At 42.7% G+C, this 19,551-nt stretch overlaps 1 protein-coding gene across 1 annotated transcript in view; it reads left to right on the top strand.

Moving 5' to 3' along the window:
- LOC118409111 (A disintegrin and metalloproteinase with thrombospondin motifs 17-like) overlaps window positions 1-19,551 on the top strand; it is a 36,181-nt gene that overhangs the window by 11,943 nt on the left and 4,687 nt on the right. Inside the window, exons 7-20 of the mRNA XM_035809977.1 lie at window positions 7,331-7,374; window positions 9,848-9,953; window positions 10,477-10,632; window positions 11,399-11,549; window positions 11,861-11,962; window positions 12,315-12,451; window positions 12,929-12,992; window positions 13,516-13,630; window positions 14,266-14,344; window positions 14,799-14,925; window positions 15,280-15,400; window positions 16,168-16,248; window positions 16,568-16,728; window positions 16,975-17,167. Of these exons, the coding sequence (XP_035665870.1) occupies window positions 7,331-7,374; window positions 9,848-9,953; window positions 10,477-10,632; window positions 11,399-11,549; window positions 11,861-11,962; window positions 12,315-12,451; window positions 12,929-12,992; window positions 13,516-13,630; window positions 14,266-14,344; window positions 14,799-14,925; window positions 15,280-15,400; window positions 16,168-16,248; window positions 16,568-16,728; window positions 16,975-17,167 (1,637 nt within the window). The remainder of the gene's footprint in view (window positions 1-7,330; window positions 7,375-9,847; window positions 9,954-10,476; window positions 10,633-11,398; window positions 11,550-11,860; window positions 11,963-12,314; window positions 12,452-12,928; window positions 12,993-13,515; window positions 13,631-14,265; window positions 14,345-14,798; window positions 14,926-15,279; window positions 15,401-16,167; window positions 16,249-16,567; window positions 16,729-16,974; window positions 17,168-19,551) is intronic.

Here is a 19,551-nt window from a genome sequence, read left to right on the forward strand (position 1 = left end):
AAAGGTCCGCTAGGGACAAGGTCTTGATACCAGTCACCTGTAGGTCTCAGCCACACACACATGGGAAACCTACTGAGGACTTTCAGCTGTTGTCCATACACATGTACGCCGAGGGTCCTCCTGAGCCTATGCAATGGCCGAGTGAATAGATTACTGGCAATGCATTCGGACATCGCTGATAGATCCCTGTCCGAAGACATTCAAAACAGTACATACTGCTTATAGCTTTCTGAATTTTAGAAAGGGCATGGGAGTATAACATTCAACACTACCAGTGGACCAGCCCCTTACTGTAGTAATGGGCATCGTCGTAGGTACCGTGTAATGGTGTGGGGAACATTAACTTTAACTTAAATTCTCTGTGTGACTTTATTTGCAAGTACATTTAAGAGCAGATTGGCGTAGATCTTGTAATGTTCATTTAGATTTTCTCCGTGGGTTTTGTCTTGTCTAGAGCCACCTCATAATCGCCAAGCTCGGCCATCTCCCTAAACTAAAGAAACCTTTCATTCTGCCCCACTGTGAGATAAAGCAAAGCTCACTCCCATGCCACCTGTCAACTTCCATGATTTAAAGGGAAAGAGGAGAAAAACGTAGGCTATTGTGTAAATATGCAACTGTTGAAATATTAGAATCCATCTTGCATGACATCACAAGTAAATGTGTAAAAACAAGCTGTTATGCCAAGGAGGTTGGTTAGGCTATCTGTTAGGCTGCACCTAGTACATGTACTGGTCTACGGTGTGACTGCCAGCTTCCGTGTGACAGGACGGATTGTCAGACAGGCACACACAGCAGCGGCTGGTACTCACAACCAACAATTCAATAATAATCGACAATCCGCACATACCGCGGCGTTATACAAAGGATCTCGTTGCTACCTATTTGTACGAGCTAGAAGGCATTCTGGAGAACTAACATTTGGTGTGTCCGGGAATGATGGATACATCATGGTAACATCTAGCGATGGTTTTGACAACTTTGACAACCCGTTACTTGTGAATGGCTATCCCGAGTTTAGAGCATCTTTTTAACAGTTACAATCCAATGATCAGTTGGTAGGTATATAAGATCTAGAATCAGCTGCAAGTTGATGACTCTAAAAGTTATACGTTCCCATTCAGTCCAGCTAAGTTGAAACAATTGGTGCGAATATCACAGACCTTTTTCGTGCATTGAATAGTTTCTGCAGCCGGGCTCCCTCCAATGTATTTGGTTTCAAATATGTTGAGCGTCTAGACGGAGTCTGCACAAGTCTTAGGCATGCCGTAAGGTGATAGCAGTTGGCCAGAATTCAATGAAGTCAATTGGGAATAGCTGCGAGGCACGGCAGTAGCACTAAAGAAGAGAGAAATACTAGGACAGCCCTCTCGGATGGGATGTAATGCCGGAGAGCACCTTTTCCAGGGAAGCCATTCCTTGGGCACCATAAAGATCCCACCACACGCATCTAAAAGCCTATGAGTCCTCTTGTTGTTAGTGGGTCAAACGTAACAGTCTAGTCACTTGCAGCTTGGTGTGTTATGCCTAAAGGCGGTTTTCCGGTTGTGTGTAACAAAGCAACACTGGGAATTTGGGACATTTCCTTCATAATAATGCAGACTCTGAAAGAACAAAATCATACATAATCCTGTGGACATCACAACGTTTCCTGTGCGCTCTTATCGCCTGCTGAAGCTGTCAATCTTAATCAGGTTCAGTAGGTCCACCCGCTGAGATGATGTCACAAGGTTATCTCACGCTCAAAGCTGCAAGATGTGATGGCAACAACCAGAAGCCACGGACTCCTCCCACTGAAGATACGGGACCTGTAGCCACGTGTACGGACTCCTCCCACTGAAGATACGGGACTAGTAATAGCCACGGACTCGAACTCCTCCCACTGAAGATATGGGACCAGTAGCCACGGACTCCTCCCAATGAATATACGGGACCAATAGCCACGAACTCCTCCCACTGAAGATACGGGACCAGAAACCACGGCCTCCTCTCACTGAAGATACGGGACCGTTAGCCATTTATAATTAATTATGAGCTCACCATTGCATTAACGTTACATTGCATTTAAACAGTTAAACTGCTGAAACGATATTGAAGAACATACGAACATATAGATGAGAAGGAAATAATGTATTCACAGATGTTAAAGACATCACTATGTGCATTTTTTGTTTGATTCGATGGACATTATAGAGACACAATTCAACGATTCTTCAATGAACCACCCCAAAATTGAACAGACAGAAATAATGCTCATTCAATCAAGTTGTCCTCCAGTGCTTCCATGGCTTGCTTAGCCCTTTCATCAGTCCCAGCGTACCTCTTTACTTTGATGTGACTGTTCGCCAACAAAGCTGACTGGCTCTTCAGAGAGCAAGTGGCACGTCGATCAGCACCCGCGTCTGTATACCAACCCTCTCTTCACGGGTTCAACAGGGTCGCAGCCACACAACTGTTTCTCAAACAGATTAGGTGACCCTGAACAAAAGTCGCTCCAAGATGTTTCTCTCAGGAACGCTTTGTTGTCCCTGAGGAATCCACAGGTAAAACCTTGTGTAAACTTGTAACCTGTCAGGTCCTGACGGATGTACCCCGGTATGGGGTACAGGTGTTCCCGCTTCAAACGGCAGCTTTGTTCCCGGAGGTCTCGGGGCAGTTGGCGGTCCATGGAAGGTGTAGTCAGCGAGTGACATTGTTTGTTTTGACAGCAAACAACACCGCATTATTACAGTCTAGCTCACCAGACAATTGTTCCCATGCCTGCACCCAGACATAACCTTTCTCACGTTTGTCATATTTGTAGGTGGCCATTCAGACTATCACTATCTGCCTTTTTTGTTTGATTCGATTAACATATTGCGATATAATTCATCAATACTTCAAACGAATTATCCCAAAATTCCTTTATATGAACAGACAACAAAAGGTAACTCAATCAAGTTGTCCTCAGTGCTTCAATGGCTTCGCTAGCCTAGTTCTTTCATCAATCCCAATGCCTGCACCCAGACATAACCTTTCTCACGTTAGTCATATCTGTAGGTGGCCATTCAGACGCACGGCGTGAGGCCGGGAGAAAATGGGCGCCCTGTCATCGGCCTGGCTAATTTGTCAATGACAAGAGACAGGAGCTATTGAAATCTCCGCTGTCTCCCACGATATTTACATTTTTAAGTCATGAAGTATAACGTTAAACGTTTAGCTATCCTATTGACTAAAGATAGAAGTCTTTATTGTGCACTACGTCCTATCGGACTACGTACTGAGGCATACACAAAGTCGTAATATAAAGCACATATAGTGGCAGGACTTATAATGCTAATCTAATAGACCGGTTCTAATACTACTCTAATACATATGTTTGGCTTCTTCTCGTTTTTGGGGGGAACGTTAAAGTTATAGGTTGAGTTTGTTCAACATAGTATAGTCTAAACGCATACTACATATGTTTTTTATCACTAGTTAAAGAAACTTTCGTATACTACAATTAAAAATTCTCATTAGTTTATGCCATTGTACCTATTGCAACATGCCAGAAGTATACAAGGAGATGTTTGAATAAACGTAGAGTTTTAATTTTAACCACTGAGGAAATGAAAAGTTATTTTGTTTTTGAGATTTTCTTTATACTGCCCAAACCATTGGGTAAAAACACCCAGAGAACACTTAAAAAGCACTCCATCAGAGCAAACAATCCTAGCGACATGAAACGTTAGGCCTTTCTCTCCTTCACGATTGATACTGGGAGTCCTCAGGACTGGTCCTCAGAGCCCGTGTCAGGTTCCTGCCGTGTTCCCCTCCCCCAACCGCCGTGTTGGGGTCAACACAAACAGACGCACTTCTGGTGGTAATAGCTTTTTCGTGTTCAATTGGGCGTGAAAACAATGCTTGTTTTCTTAAGGCACCAGTAACACACACAGGGTTATCTCGTGACTTCTGAAGGACGGGGGGAAACATGTGCCTACCTGATGTTGTTTTAGCAAATTGTTTGATTGATTTACGTGGTCAGTAGACCTCAAAGGTATTGTATTATGTAGAAGCATGTTTTTCATTTCAATGTCTAAATTTCGTTTGGCCTTTGTGCCATCAAATCAGACGAGTAGCAGGTTCACATTAACCGCTTGAACTTTGTACTTTATCGTAATTCTGGTCATATAGCATATCTTTAATAACATGTAGTACGTATGTATATATGTAGATCATATGATAACACATATGTAGATTTTATGTGGTACATATGTGATACTGTTATTTATGGTCATCTCTTATCGCATGTGTTTTGGCATGCAGTTGAATAGTCCCGAACGTAAGATTCAGACATCAAACTTGAAACGTGATTTGTGATTAGCCGGAAACATGGTTCTTTGCTGAGGAAAATCGTACGTGTAATTCTAATGTTCAAGGACATCCAGCTCGAACTTTCTACTTTAAAAATCTACAAATGTAAAGGTTATTTGTCCTTGACCCCGCTTTTGGCGCCTCCGGCAAGAGTCCAGGCCCGACCATGGATGACCAAATGAAACTCAAACAGGCGGGCAGCAAAGGCGATTTAACGAAGTAATATTGTTTGTAGACAAAACAAGAGGTAAACCAAGGATCTTAGTAGCTAAAGCGGTTCCAGCAAACTCGCAGTTTGGCCACTAGTGGCGCCCTCAAGGTCTCCATCAATTTCGAGCCATGTGTCTGTTTGGGGTCCGGTAAATGCTCCCTGCGCAGTGGATGATTTCTCAGCGGATGCCCAGGAAATGATTCTGCTGAGATAAGGAGCTTAGGCGCCCCAGTACAGGATCGTTAGCGCTGTCAGACACTAACCGCTGCCAGGGGTGTGCAGTCATGCCTTGAGTACATACATAAAATACGTCCTTGTATAAAGTTTGTTCCAGGGTCAGCTGAGGGCACGTCGAGATTGCACCATTTCCCTTTACATTCAGAACAGTTGAACTAGAGTACGGAGGAAAGGTGGTGGATGCTACCTAAAACGTCTGACCGTTTTTCGAAATCATATCCTGTTGCTTGAATAACTTTTATTTTGTGTATCTAATTACTTGGGTGCAAAAATTCATATTATGCTTCAATTAGCGTTGACACCTGACGAAACATAAAAAGTTTACACCATACTTCAATCAATACTATACTACAGTCAATACTAATCACATTTTCGTCTATTGAATGATTATGTTTGACTTTTTCAAAATAGACCTTAATGGAGAAAGTGTGGCTCTAAATATAAACATATCAACAACACAGCAGGAACCGATTTCGGTAATGCGGCACTTCAAAGTCGTCAACGTCACACCCGAAGCCCGTAGACATGCGCAGTACAAACATATGATCCCAAGGAATCATGGTATAGCCTCAACCGAAGGGGGAACATCCGGGACATGTCACTCATACAAATTGGCAAGTATAGACATCTGTTTATACGTGCACCGTACAAAAATAAACTTGTACAGACATGTTTAGGAAAATAGATAATGTTCCTTAAAAGCCCAATTTTCATCCCTCAAAGTACGACAGCTGTCCGGCCGTACATACAAAGAGTCTAGTCTTCGAGCAGAGGTTGGTGGGGAAAATGGCTGCCTTTATAATACATGAGCCGTTTTCTGTCCGCACTCTCCACTAAGGAGAGGGGTGGTGGTGGGGAGTGATGACAGAAAACATGGCACATAAGATCATAAGAAGAATTTGATGTTTTCCCAACCAACCTTTGCTAAAGAGTACATGAAATCTCCCCAGCATGAGCAAATGATTGATCACGAAGCTTACAAATCTGATAACCTACGGCACTAGCCACATTAGTCACCGGCTAGTTCAAAGTATATAACATGGCTTTAGACGCATCTTCAAGCTTAGATCATCAAAGGTTAACGTTGGTTTTGAAAATCATCAGTCTGGGCTATCCAGCAACCCCGTTCAACTAGGGCGGTGACCTTGCTGCAACAGTACTGCGATCTAGCGATTTGACAGAGCGTTCAATGAATTTCATAAGAATCTTTTTGCACTTTGTGTGTTTTGTCGTCTTTCCAATAATGCTTTCCAATTTCGCATGATATCATAAAAATGAAGTCAAGGGTTTCACGAATTCAAGTCTGGTCAATGGAAGATGGCAGAAAGGTCGCCGCCTCGCCCAGTCGCCCAATCCACAGGCTTACAGTTCGTTTTCCCAGCCCACTTCAATTAGAACATTTACCTCATCGTTAGACTAGAAGTTAGCAGGAGCCCGGCGTGTCTTCAGGTGGAATAACACTCATTGACGGATGGTGATTAATCCTCCACAGCTTTTAACAGGAAAATTGTGGGGTTCATTACAAATCTCGGGCTTTGTCCCGGTCTAGCGGCTATTAGAGCTGTACCAATATTACACTGTTGGTATTTCTTCAATTCTTGTCACTTTACTAATTCTGGCCTAGAACAAGACTGATGTGATGTTGTTGGAATAAGTACCTAAAAGTCTAAGGCTGAATAGTAAATCATTTAAGATATATTTGAGATACTTTTGAAACGGTTCACATTCAAACACTAGTTTACGACTTTTAAGTATTAAAATATTGTATTTGTCGTTTTATTTCATTGAATCTCAATGAGGCCTCTCGACTACCACGTAAACGAGAAGTATATGATTTACGGAATGAACGTCCCCTTGTCTTGCTTGCTTACTACAGAAAGAGCAGCTGCAAGGGCAGTTTGATGTTTTGGTTGTTTTTGTTGTTGGTTGAATATTGTCAAGACAAAGTTGTGTAAGAGTTTTTGTGGAATGACATGTTGATCAACTCGTGTTGTTAACCTTGACATCTGCAATGACCATTTGATGTGGTTGTTGTTTGAATCTTAATGATGCGTCGTGACTACCATGTGGCATGTGAAAGAAAACTATTAGGGACTTAACGGATCGACTGTCTCCAGATATTTTGTTTTCCTTGGAAGAACTGTTTCGTGCTATTGTGGTTGAATGTTCTCTTTGAATCTTAATGATGTGTCACAACTACCATGTAAAGACAGGACAGTCTTACAAGGTGATCGTCTCATGGTGTTTACTTCCGAATGAACATCTAGATCTGCAAGGACAGTTTGATGTTGTTAACTTGTACACATGATTGTTGTTGTTATATTTGTTAAGGATGTGTCATTACTACACTATTAAAAGTTGACGTAATGACATGTGGATCTTCTTCTGGTGTTGTTTACTCCCAAGATAGATATAAAGATCTTCAAGGACAGTTTGATGTTGTGCACGTGGTTGTTGTTGTTTGAATCGTAATGATGTGTCGCGACTTCACAATTAAAAGTTTACGGAATGACTTGTTGACCGTCTCCTTGTGCTGCATTCTTCTAGGAAGGACATCTGCAAGGACAGGGACGAGCCGTGCGGCACGCTGGGTAAGTAGCAGACGACCTTGGTCAGCGTTTATTTGCATCTAGTTCGTAGTACATTTTGGCAAGAACATTGATCGCATTACCTTGACAAACAGCATGCACCTTGCTAGCTTCATCATAAAATGAAGTAAATTTTGTCACATCGAGTTCTTTTATCGTCGTCTAGGTCATAGTTACGAGTAGAATGCATTCTGACGACTTTTTTACGGACTTTGTCAGATGTTTCAGTAACCGTAGACGAATGTGCACGTGTTCCCACACAAAACAAGGCTGTAAATCAAATATACGATTGGTACCTATTTCTGGCTTCCAGCCATTTGCTGAGCACGAATTGTCTTAATGAGAACAATACACGTCTTTGGCCTTTGGGACGATCAGATCGGTAAGTGGTACATTCATGCCGTCGTCACGTGCGAGGGATGCCCTAACCGCAAAGTCCTTTGAACTAGATCAAAGCCTATAGGATCAGCGCGGTTAAAATCGCTGCGCTTAAAATGTGCAGCTGAAAAAGCAGCGTCCTCGGGTGTTGCCTTAGTATTGTTTGCCTTCTAACGCTCCATAGAAGTTGTAAAATAAGTGGTGAGGTAGAAGCCGTGTCCTGATCCTCCCCGATCCCGCCGGAGCACGGGCTCGGGAGTTCCCGTGTTAAAACAAACAAACGCTAGGTCAGAGGAGACGTGTCCTAATGGTCCGGCACTTGGCGTTGTGTCAACACCAGGCTCAAATGAACCCCCGGGGTTCGTACTTGGGCATAATCCAAGCAGAGGTGATATCTACTTTGCCTAATTTCAGTCCTTAACAAATATATATCTTCCGCGTCAAATTGGAATAATTGAGGAACACTTTCCAAATCGAATAGACAAGACTTCAAATTGTAACGTATATAATCCAAACTGTAACACTACCTTCTAATGCGATGATGGTTAGACATCCTGCCAATAAGATACTCCAAATAGTAATTAATCAATCAAGCGACTGAATATGATTTCCATAACCACATCTAATTGTTCGAGTAACTGCTATTTAGCAAACACTCTGATGAACAACCGAGCATCGCACTTCAACAAAATCCAAGTAGAGGTGATATTTAAAAATAGCCTAACTGTCTTTTCCTAATCTGTTTCCTTCGAAACTACATGACTTCCTCTTCAGATATGGAATTGAAACCAATTTTGGCATCACTGGGCTTCAAATCGTAACGTGAAACCAACAAAACGTCGGTCTGTACGTAAATTATTACCATCTGAAGTATGATGATGTACAGCAGAAGCTACAATAGACTCAGTGTTGTGTTAGGCAGGCCTACTCAGAACGATTTCGCTATACATGTACATTAAAATCGTAACGTTAAAGATTGAATGCAAGGCATACAGCTGGAACATAAAGTAAAAGGATCCCACGTCTGTGTCCTTAGTTGCCCCTTGCCTGGTTTAGCACTTCCCCTTCGCGGAAATTCTTACATGTGTAAAGAACTGTAAATCCCAGTATACCATGCTGTATACATTTTTCCTACAATCTCGCAAATTTCGGAAAGAGAGAGAGAGAGAAATGGTTTATTGGATTAAAAAACTGTTGCAGCCTAACGGCTGAATTGCAATTTTGTACAATAATCATTTCACATATACATATATATATATATATATATATATATATATATATATATATATATATACAACATATTAAATACGCTACACTGACATGTCCGATTCCTTTACATACAGTCTGAGAATCTGCTCCGATGAAAGCAAGCAATATCGTATTGGCTTGGGGGCTTGGAGTAGAAAAAACGAGTAGCTGGTTGCCGATTCTTGAATCCCTTATACGGGTGTACCCAAGCACCGTTAGACATGTTATTGACAGGTGCATTACATAGCCAAAGATTTCTCCAACACGCTTGGGCTGTCTCTAGGCTCGCAGAATGAGATAACAGAATGACCAAATATGTATCACAATCGCAGTCATTGGGGAAGACGGCCCCTCTGCTGTAATTGGACATGACACCTGGGGGAGGGGGGCGCATTACTGATCCCCATCCGGACTTGGGCCACACACATGTCGGCACATAACCTTGACCTCAGGCTAGAACACAGACCAGCTGTACGGGATACAAGTCTAACCCAACTTTCAAACTTCAATTAGTAGATGCCAATAAAAAACGAGCATTTACTGGGTGAAAAGTGCGATTCCGTTTAAAATACATGATGCAGCTAACATTATGTTGTTGGTATTCTTCTAATCACCGAGTCAGTTAAACAAAGAACGCAGTAAGAGAATATTGTGGGGTATAATGTCCACAGAAAATGTTTTGTTCTGAGCTCGAAAGTCTAAACATCCTCCCGTATATTTACTCTGATATCCATTACTTAGACAATCATTCGGAAATGCATTGAAGATAGATCAGTGTTGGCACGGTTCAGATGGGTTTGTTCCTTTTAAACAGATATTTATTTGTTGTTACTCATTCATCTACCGTCAGGAATGGCGTTTATTTCCGGTATGTGCGACCCCAACCGGATGTGCAGCGTGAACGAGGATAACGGCCTGACTTTGGCCTTCACAGTCGCACATGAACTTGGACATAAGTAAGTGATGCCATTTAAAAATTTGATGTTCGAGAAATTGGTTCATTGAAGGATCATTCTGTTCGTGATAAGGTGCAACTGATTACTAGGAAAGTGTAAAAGCTATTGGACTTCTCGATTTAGAAACAGTACGCTGCGCTATTGTGTGAGACTTCTGAGTGAGAGCATGCAGTTTCGGCAGCATATGTTTGTACGAGTAGACCGGTTACCGTCTGTTGCAAGTGTCAGAACGTCTTTGTTGAAGTATGAAATGTTATTAAGAATAGATTAAGCTATAATTGTCATATAGAGCTTTTAATTTGTTAAGCTATGTATACCTTTTAACGTTAGGCCATTATTGTATGAAACTACCATTCAGCCCTTTGTGCTGCTGCAGTTTTATTTAAGTTAAAAAAAGAAACTCATCACATCTCTAACCATTAATCTCTAAATGGAGTATTTTTCACGTCAACCTTGTATATTAGTAGTATGATTCCATGAAGGTAGCGCATTTCACGATTTTCCCGATGTTTTATACCAATAGTTGGGGCATGACCCATGACGGGATGGAGAACCGGTGCGTGACGCGCCCAGAGTCGTCCATACAGTACATCAGGTCGTCATCATGGCTGAGGAGGACAGGCAAGGTCAACCTGCAGTGGTCCCCCTGCAGCAGGTCAAAGGTCGAGAACTTCCTCAGGTAGGGTCGACCGCACTCACCGACACACGTACACATTGGAACATGATCATGAGTTTAGTTTATTGAGTAATATTGAGATGAGATTTAGAACCTAAAGGGGCTAATCTTGCTGGGCTTAGTAACAATAAGGGACAAATACCTTGTTACCAGGGCTAGCCCTTTATAATGGCCTACGGCTAGTTGGGTAACCCTGGCTGCATTTTCTCTACACAGCCGAATAAATCAAATCAAATCACATCACATCAAATCAAATCAAATCAAATCAAATCAAATCAAATCAAATCAAATCAAATCAAATCAAATCAAATCAAATCAAATCAAATCAAATCAATGTGCTTTCAAAGAAAAGAAACAGTCAATGGTAAAATGTCAAAACGTTTGTTACCACATCTGCAGCTGCAGCAGCGCAGCGACACCTAGCTACAGTGAGAAGTAGAACCAGGAATTTATGCCCTGTCGGTTCTTTCAGATATGTTTCTTTATGAATGAACAACTTTGTTACTTAGTCGTTTATCAATCGACGAAATCATCTGCTATAAGATAAAGGCATGACTCGTTAGTTATCGTTATCCACCAACTAATTTATTATCATAATGTGCGTCGGTAGTTGAGAGACTGCATCTTCTGCACTTTTGGTCGAATTAGTAAATAACTGTTCCGACCATTTGGAATGTTTGCACTCAATGACTTTAGTGTTAAAGCAGTATTCATTGAAGATTTTCAGTTTTACGCTATGATTGGTGAAATTTTTTGTCTGCAACCCTAGATCCCAGCAGAGTCAGTGCCTCCTGGACACGAAGAGGGGCGCTAACCTCGGGTACGCGGCTGAGCTGCCCGGAGAGCTGTACACACCCGAGCAGCAGTGTGTCTTCATCTTCGGCAAAAACGCCTCAGTCTGTCCTTATCCGGAGAAGAAGGTATGAAATTCATTCGTTTTTATTAAAATCATAAACATTAGTATGAAGATAAAGTGGTGACGATAATAAGAACCTTGCCTCTGTACAAATACGCCTAAATTCGGTTAACATTTTATGCGAAACTCTCTCTCTCTCTCTCTTTCTGTCAGTCAGTCTGCCAGTTATGCGAAACTAACAGTTACTTAACGGTTACGAAACTTAAGGTTTGTAAAGTTGAGCAGAGGATCCTTAAGATTTCGTTTAGGACGAACACTTGTCATAAATCTTCCTTTTACGTATGTGCAAATTATCTTTGGCCATTTCCCTGTCAGATCCGCCTGTGTGAATCCCTCTGGTGTATCGAGCCCGGGAAGGATGAATGTGTTACTAAGGAATTCGCCGCGGTGGACGGCACGGAATGCGGACAGGATAAGGTATGACTTAATCTGTTTCTACTACTAATCTGTTTCTAAGGCACTGAATTAAACCAATGATGTTGTCTTAGACGTTAGAAAATCAAACATGCAAGATGTGATTCCTTCTATGCTCGTGCATCTGATATATGATTTTAGTTACATGCTACGAAATTCAACAAATTTCAGCATCAAAATGCCACCATGTGTTTCGATTGCCCAAAAAGAAATGCTCCGAAATTTCCCTATGCCATTGCAATTGGTTTTTTGTATCTGAGCCAAATGTGGTTTCAGGCCTAAACTTAAGGCTGTTACCTAGGCTTTCAACAGTGACCATCTCAATCTCCTCATGGTTTCCCTCCCCTGTCCGCAGTGGTGTAAAGGCGGTCGGTGTGAGTACAACAAGGACCCCGTACATGGCGGCTGGGGGAACTGGACCGACTGGAGCGGCTGCAGCAGAACATGCGGGACGGGGGTGCGCTTCGCAGCCAGGAAGTGCGACAGCCCTTTGTGAGTGGAACACATCATCTGATAGGACAGTTACTTCATGAACTTGTGTTTTGTCTTACCTCTGCAGTTTGAAATGTACATATGTACGATGTATCCGATGTAATTTTAGTGTGCTTATTTCATAATATTTCTGCCATGTCCCTTACGTGTGTATTGATGCATTTTCATGTGGAGGACCACAGGAAGAATAGTATACAACATTGTTAAGCTAAATGTGGATCAAAATAAAGTCCAAGTCAAAGTGGAGTCAGCGAAATGGTTTTGAATGCAGTTCAAACAGAATGATAAGTGTTATGTGGTACAAGGTGAGTCTTAGTGTATGCCCAGGTAACGCACTTCCAACAACAGTTTCGCTGTCACCTTTATCTATTGTTACCAAGCCATTTGTGTCAAAGTCATTCAATACTAGTCTTTGCATGTTAAACTCGCATGTAGCGTTTTCTGTGATTAATCCCAATACTTTTTACCTCCACCCAGCCCGGAGTACGGTGGAGATTCGTGCGGCGGTGACAGGGTCAAGTACGAAATCTGTATCACTCAGGTGCGTCCATGTACTGTATCAGTATGATGAAGGTGTTTGAGCAATTATAATGCGCACAATTTGCCATGTCGTCTCTCACGTTTATAGTCCAGAGTAACGTTACGTCGATGTAGGTTAGACATCCAGGTAAAACGATACGCCAGACAATAGTTACTCAAGCAACTCCAAAACCATATCCAGTTGCTTGAGTAACTATTGTTTGGCCCAGAGTCAAGTTGCCTGGCATTGTCATTTGACAATAACGTAGTCGACTTCGTAGAGGTGTATAGGGGTCGGGTGCAGACTGATGCATGTTCTCTGACGTGATTGTGTGTAGATTTGACACGTCGTCTAACGTTGTCGTCTGTAGAGATCAACAACAACATAGAAGTGACAATAACGCCTTGTGACGATGTGGTGTGTAGCGGTAACGATGACACCGTCTAGCTCTGTCGTGTGTAGAGATGACAACAACATCATGCGAGGTTGCCGTGCATGTGTGAAGTGACAATAATGTCTCTTGACGTTGTCGTTTGTCCAGTAGCCGTGTCCGGAGGGGAGCCCGTCCTTCAGGAGCGAGCAGTGCGCCGCCTACCGACAGCAGCACGCACGGCAGAACAAGACCAAGAGCAGCCTCTGGTTCCCGGTGTACAGCGAGGGTCAGTCCTTTATGCCACTTTATACAATCATAATAAATCAAAAGAATGCATGATACTAATATAATAAACCGTCCATTTTTCAATCATTCTGGTCATAAATCATAAGATAGTTGTAGCGCACATTGCTGTTAGATTATCATTAACCATTCATACACCGCATACCTTTAATTGACGAAAGTTGTCCGGTGTGCTCAAAATGCCTTTGCTCCTTACTGTGTCACGTAATTTCCTTTTTAGTCGTTATAAATACACCATTCTGACCATAGATGATAGAACAGTTGTTGTGTGCTTTTAATTGTTAGATTATCAATAGCCATTTTACGTGTATGAGTGTAAGTTGTCTCCAGGTTGTCCGGTGTGCCCAGAACGCGCCTGCTCCCTTTTGTGACGTGCCACCAGTGCTTGTGGCCGCAATGGGACGATTTTGCTGTCTGACTGCGGGATCCAAGACTTTGAATTTTAGTTCATGTTGCTGAATGACCGTTATCGCCATGTTGTTATCAGAGAGCCCCTGCTCGCTGTTGTGCCGTGCCGTCAGCGGCCGCAAGACGGTGACATTGTCTGGCTGCGTGATTGATGAGTTTGATATCAGTTCATGTTGCTGAATGACCGTTATCTACATGTTGTAACTATAGAAAGCCCCTGTTCCCTGCTCTGCCATGCGGTCTGCGGCCGCCGCAGGACGGTGAAACTGTCTGGCTGCGTGGGCCATGAGTTTGAATTTTAGTTCATGCATGTTGCTGTATTACCGTTATCTACATGTTGTTACCAGAGAGCCCCTGCTCGCTGTTGTGCCGTCAGCGGCCGCCGCAGGACCGTGACGCTGTCTGACTGCCTGATTTATGGTTTTGAATTTTAGTTCATGTTGCTGAATGACCGTTATCTACATGTTGTTATCAGAGAGCCCCTGCTCGCTGTTGTGCCGTGCCGTCAGCGGCCGCAAGACGGTGACATTGTTTGGCTGCGTGATTCATGAGTTTGATATCAGTTCATGTTGCTGAATGACCGTTATCTACATGTTGTAACTATAGAAAGCCCCTGTTCCCTGCTCTGCCATGCGGTCTGCGGCCGCCGCAGGACGGTGACACTGTCTGACTGCGGGATCCAAGAGTTTGAATTTTAGTTCATGTTGCTGAATGACCGTTATCTCTATGTTGTAACCAGAAAGCCCCTGTTCGCTGCTGTGCCGTGCCGTGAGCGGCCGCCGCAGGACGGTGACGTTGTCTGACCGGGTCATCGACGGGACGCCGTGTTCTCCTGGGAAGAGGGCGCTCTGCGTGGACGGGCAATGCAAGGTGGGGCACTGTTACATAATCATCGGTACTGTATATATACAAGAGTATAAAAGTCTTTTTCCTCGTCCATATACATCACAATGTAGTGATAATGCTGCGCACCATGCGGCTCAGATAGGCAATGCAGAACACCCTCAAGCGTTTCCGTTACTTATACTACTCTGGGTACTACTAGTACACATCCTCTGTAATAAAGTATAATGAAAAAAGTGATACATTCTTCGATTTTAAGATTTAGATAAGCTCTATGAAATGGATATTCTCTGTGTTTAGATTTAATGATCATTGTTACATAGCGGTACAAATGAAATAAGTGTTAATTTTTGATCTCTTATCGGCACGTTACGTACTCAGAGGGTGGGTTGTGATGACGTCATCGGTTCTGACGCGGAGGAGGACCAGTGCGGAGTGTGCCGCGGGAACGGGACGACCTGTCATCTCGTGCGCGGGATGTACCAGCACCACCACGGCACAGGTAATGCTACGGTCACATTTACACCGGTAACAGTTGCGTTTGTAGCCCCGGGTCAGGCTTTAATGCAGCAAATTCGTCCGAGTGGATTGCCAGATACTGAGGGGGTACCTCTCGCTTTTTTTTCACGATAAAGTCTCGGCGTCTGTTTGTCGCCGGGTGCCGGGTGGATTTGAACTCCGAATCAAAAAGTCTCCGGGACCTGGTCGAGCCCAAATATAGCCCTGTAGCAGTAGGGTATCCCACAGGACAGGTAGAGGCCACGTTCGAAAGTGAAAAAAAAAAGTAAATTATCCGAAGGGGACCATTATTCCGACCTGTCATCTCGTGCGCGGTATGTACCAGCACCACCACGGCACAGGTTAGGCGGCATAGTATAAAACATTCAATGCCCATTTTCGTTGTTCTTAAATAGGTCAAGATGGCGGGCACCAAGTAGCAATGCACGTACAAGGATGTACATACATCATGCACATTTAAATTAGATCTAACAACAAACCACTTATCCCTCATCCCCTTGATCCGGTGCCCCTATGCATGTCTGACATCCCTTAACCCTAACCCTAACACATGAGTGTTACGGCGTATTACGGGTGTTTCAAAACACACGGCCGTACGGGCGTCTTCGAACATAGGTGAATAGAGACACACTGGTTGTCCCCGTTTGATAAATGTGCGCCCGTGCAGTATACACAGGATTACGTTAAGCTAACAAAACGAATGTCCACTAAAACACAACAAGCATTATGTATTTCCTTTTTGTTTCTTAGGCTATGAGGAAATCGTGGTAATCCCAAAGGGCGCCCGAAGGATACGTGTGATGGAGGCCCGGCCCATGCGGAGCTATCTCGGTAAGGAATATCAAGTACCACCAAGTATAGTTATTAATCAATAGCTATTGATGAAAGTAAAATTCTATACATTGTTGCACATGTCTGTAGATATGAAGGCTATCACTATTGTACTCAAAATGGTAAAACTATACTTTGCCAACTCTTATTTCCTTCGTGTGGTTAAATAACCTTCTCAGCACTTGTTGCTGTCCTTAGTGCTGAATGCCTTCAAATGGGCTTTAAGAAATGAAACTTCCACAAGCTTGCATTGAATAATTGCTAGTTGTTTCGCAAACACCTAGTGCAACATACACCTAGATTGTTTTGTAATTTCTAGCGGTAAAAGACAGCGTCACAAATCGTTACGTGAACGGCGGCCGGAGGATCGAACTCCCGAAAACATTCAAGATGGCGGGCACCAAGGTGCAGTACACGCGCAAGGACCTGTGGGAAACGTTCACTGCAGAAGGACCATTGAATAACTCCTTACAATTTCTGGTAAGTTTTATGCGTCGAAAAGGTAAAAATGACAACGGTTACCTCACTTTATATGTTAATAAGATCTATCCAATTTAGTGCAAACATATATTGAATTCGGAAAGTTTCGTTTATAAAAGGCATGTCATTGGAATTAACGGCATTTTGCCACATTTTGGAAAATTTGACCCAAAAGCTTAACATTTTCAGACTAAAAGCTTCTCGTGAACAATAGAAAGGATTTGTACTTTTTCATAAATTACACAGATCCTGCAACAGGACCCCTTTGTGGGAGTTGTCTTTGAGTACACCGTGGACCTGGACAACGCGTCTCACGAAGAGAGCCCGACAGTCAACAACTACAAAATCACCACCGATCTGGGCTCGTTCAGCGAGAATGAGCCGACCTACGGGTGGATCCCGAACGGCTGGGAGGACTGCGACGCCGTGTGCGGGGGAGGTGAGAAACTTACGAAATTCAAATTTTTCAAACTTAACAGTTTGCATCTGTATCTGTATCTTTAAGTTAACAGCCGGTATAACCGCCCTTCGGCGTAGCACACCAGCTTCACATGCACGCGGCGCGGCTGCAGCTGGCTGCATTACACCGAAGGACCCGTCACACGTAACATTTGCACATCTATCTTCATCTGAGGAAGGCTGAAGGGAGTACACGAGAAAAATACTACACGAAGAGCGTCAGAATGAACATATCACTGCAAATTGAAAACAATAATGGAAACTTTTTTTTAAATTTACAGTCAACTTTGAAATGTTGGTACTGGACCACAGTGGTTTAATGTGACCCTTCGCTCTCCAATGCTGACTGTAGTGTGAACACATCAACAAGATTTGTATTCCAAGGTCATTTGTCGCCTTTTGAAACACCCCTTTAAGGGTTCTTAAAATGAATTAGGTTTTGTTGAATGTGTATGGTTGTTAAAATCAGGAGCGGTATTACAGTGAAGCCGCATCCGTATTATATATAGTTTCATCAGGTTGGTAGATCAATCGAACAGTCTTCGTCGTTTCACAGCCTTTTTATATTTCAGCCATACCATATATGGTATGGTGAAATATATTGTATTCGTAATGTTTCTTTCTCCTGTCAAATCTTCAAATCGATTCATCTCCGTCGTTCCGGGATCGAATGACCTGAAATTTGGCACAAGAGTAGAGTAGGTCAATACCAAGATGCTGTTTTCTCATTTTTTTCATATCTGCCTCTAAAATGATTTTATTGAAGTTTAAAGGTCACGTTTTGACCAAAACGGTTATATTTTGGCCCCCTGTACCCTTGAATTACAATGGAATGACCTGAAATTTGGTGTAGATAGGCATTATATAGTTGGTAAAATGATCCAAGTAAAATTTTTGGCATAAACCAATCTCAAATTGTTAATTTCTGCACTTTTCTGAGGGTAAATTGGTTTTCTTTCGGCCTTCTCCCATGAACTCCCGTGACCCCAGAGCCCACACGTGCCAGGTGCCAGCGGTCTGGGGAGAGCGAGAGTTAATTACTTTATGGACGCCAGCCAATCAGCGACGAGAAAGGCGAATGCTAGTTAATATTCATAAGCGGGGCCTTGCAATCCAGTATATACACAAACAGATGCATATTACAGCCTTACAGTGGCCGCACAGTGGCCATATGTTACCCTGTGCCCGGTTTGAAATTGTAGTTTGCGAGGATTTGGAGTTCAGACAGGGTCATTTGAGCGGCAGCGGACGGTACGCGTGCATTGAACGTTAGAATACAAGTCTGTGTTGAAGAATTTACCAACATTTCGCATGGCACTATCGATCATTTTCGCCAGATTTGACTTTGGGGGTTAGTTGAGACAATCGAGAAAATGTTACTTGGCAGAAAACGCGGGAAAATTGGACAGTTTGCGTTTAGTTCTGACACGTAAGTTTGACAGTGGCGAGAATGCATGTATTTTTTCCCGAACAAATGTAGGTACTTCTAGTGTTGTTGTTCTTTTTTGACGTAAACTTTGTACATTCAAATTGTACGTAACTTTAAACTGCCAGAGTTTGAGCCCAATAAAAGACTCTTAGTACCAGAGTATCACCACTGACCTCCGAAAAGAAACCCCCGAACAAGGTAGAAACTCCTATCCTCCAGGTCTCGCACGCTACGAGCAGGAAATTATAACACTCAGACAAGATTACGTCCGATGGCTGATTGCATACAAAGTAAAACAATTTAACAGTGGTATGCTAGGGCATATACTTAACAAAGAATTCGAAGGAAAATGAAATATATAGATAAAGCCAAATCAAGTTAACTTGTTGGTCCTGATATTTTTCAGAAAAGAAATGAAGCGACAGGGTGGTAAAATTCTTGGAAAAATTCGAGACGTCTCCGTTTATGTAATGGCTCATACAAAACAAGAAGAAGATTGAAGTTTTTAGCTTGAAAAAAAAAACACTCCTGCTACACAGTACCTGCACCTGCTTGACAATTATTAAAACGTATGCCCTACTTTAAAAAAAGTTCACTGCAATAATAAATGTACCTACATCACAAGGAGATTATGGCGGTACTTAGACCTAGTTATCGAAGTGGAAATTGTTGAATGGCGTCATGTAATTTCATGATGAAAATCTTCTGAATGGAAGATGCGCTTTTTTTCACTCTCGGAAAAATAGGAGCTGCCGCAATTCTAAAAACCAATCAGTTATGCATAGGCGCTCCTGTGGAATATTATATTCTTCCATATGGGCCCGGGGCATATTAAGCAAGCTCTGTTTTGACCTGGAATCAATTCACAATATTAGTTCTCTTTTGGGGATAACTTACAGTTAATTTTTGCGCAGGGGTGACTTGGAACAGTCCAA

Source organism: Branchiostoma floridae, chromosome 2 (assembly GCF_000003815.2).
Source record: "Branchiostoma floridae strain S238N-H82 chromosome 2, Bfl_VNyyK, whole genome shotgun sequence".
Classification (NCBI taxonomy): Eukaryota; Metazoa; Chordata; class Leptocardii; order Amphioxiformes; family Branchiostomatidae; genus Branchiostoma; species Branchiostoma floridae.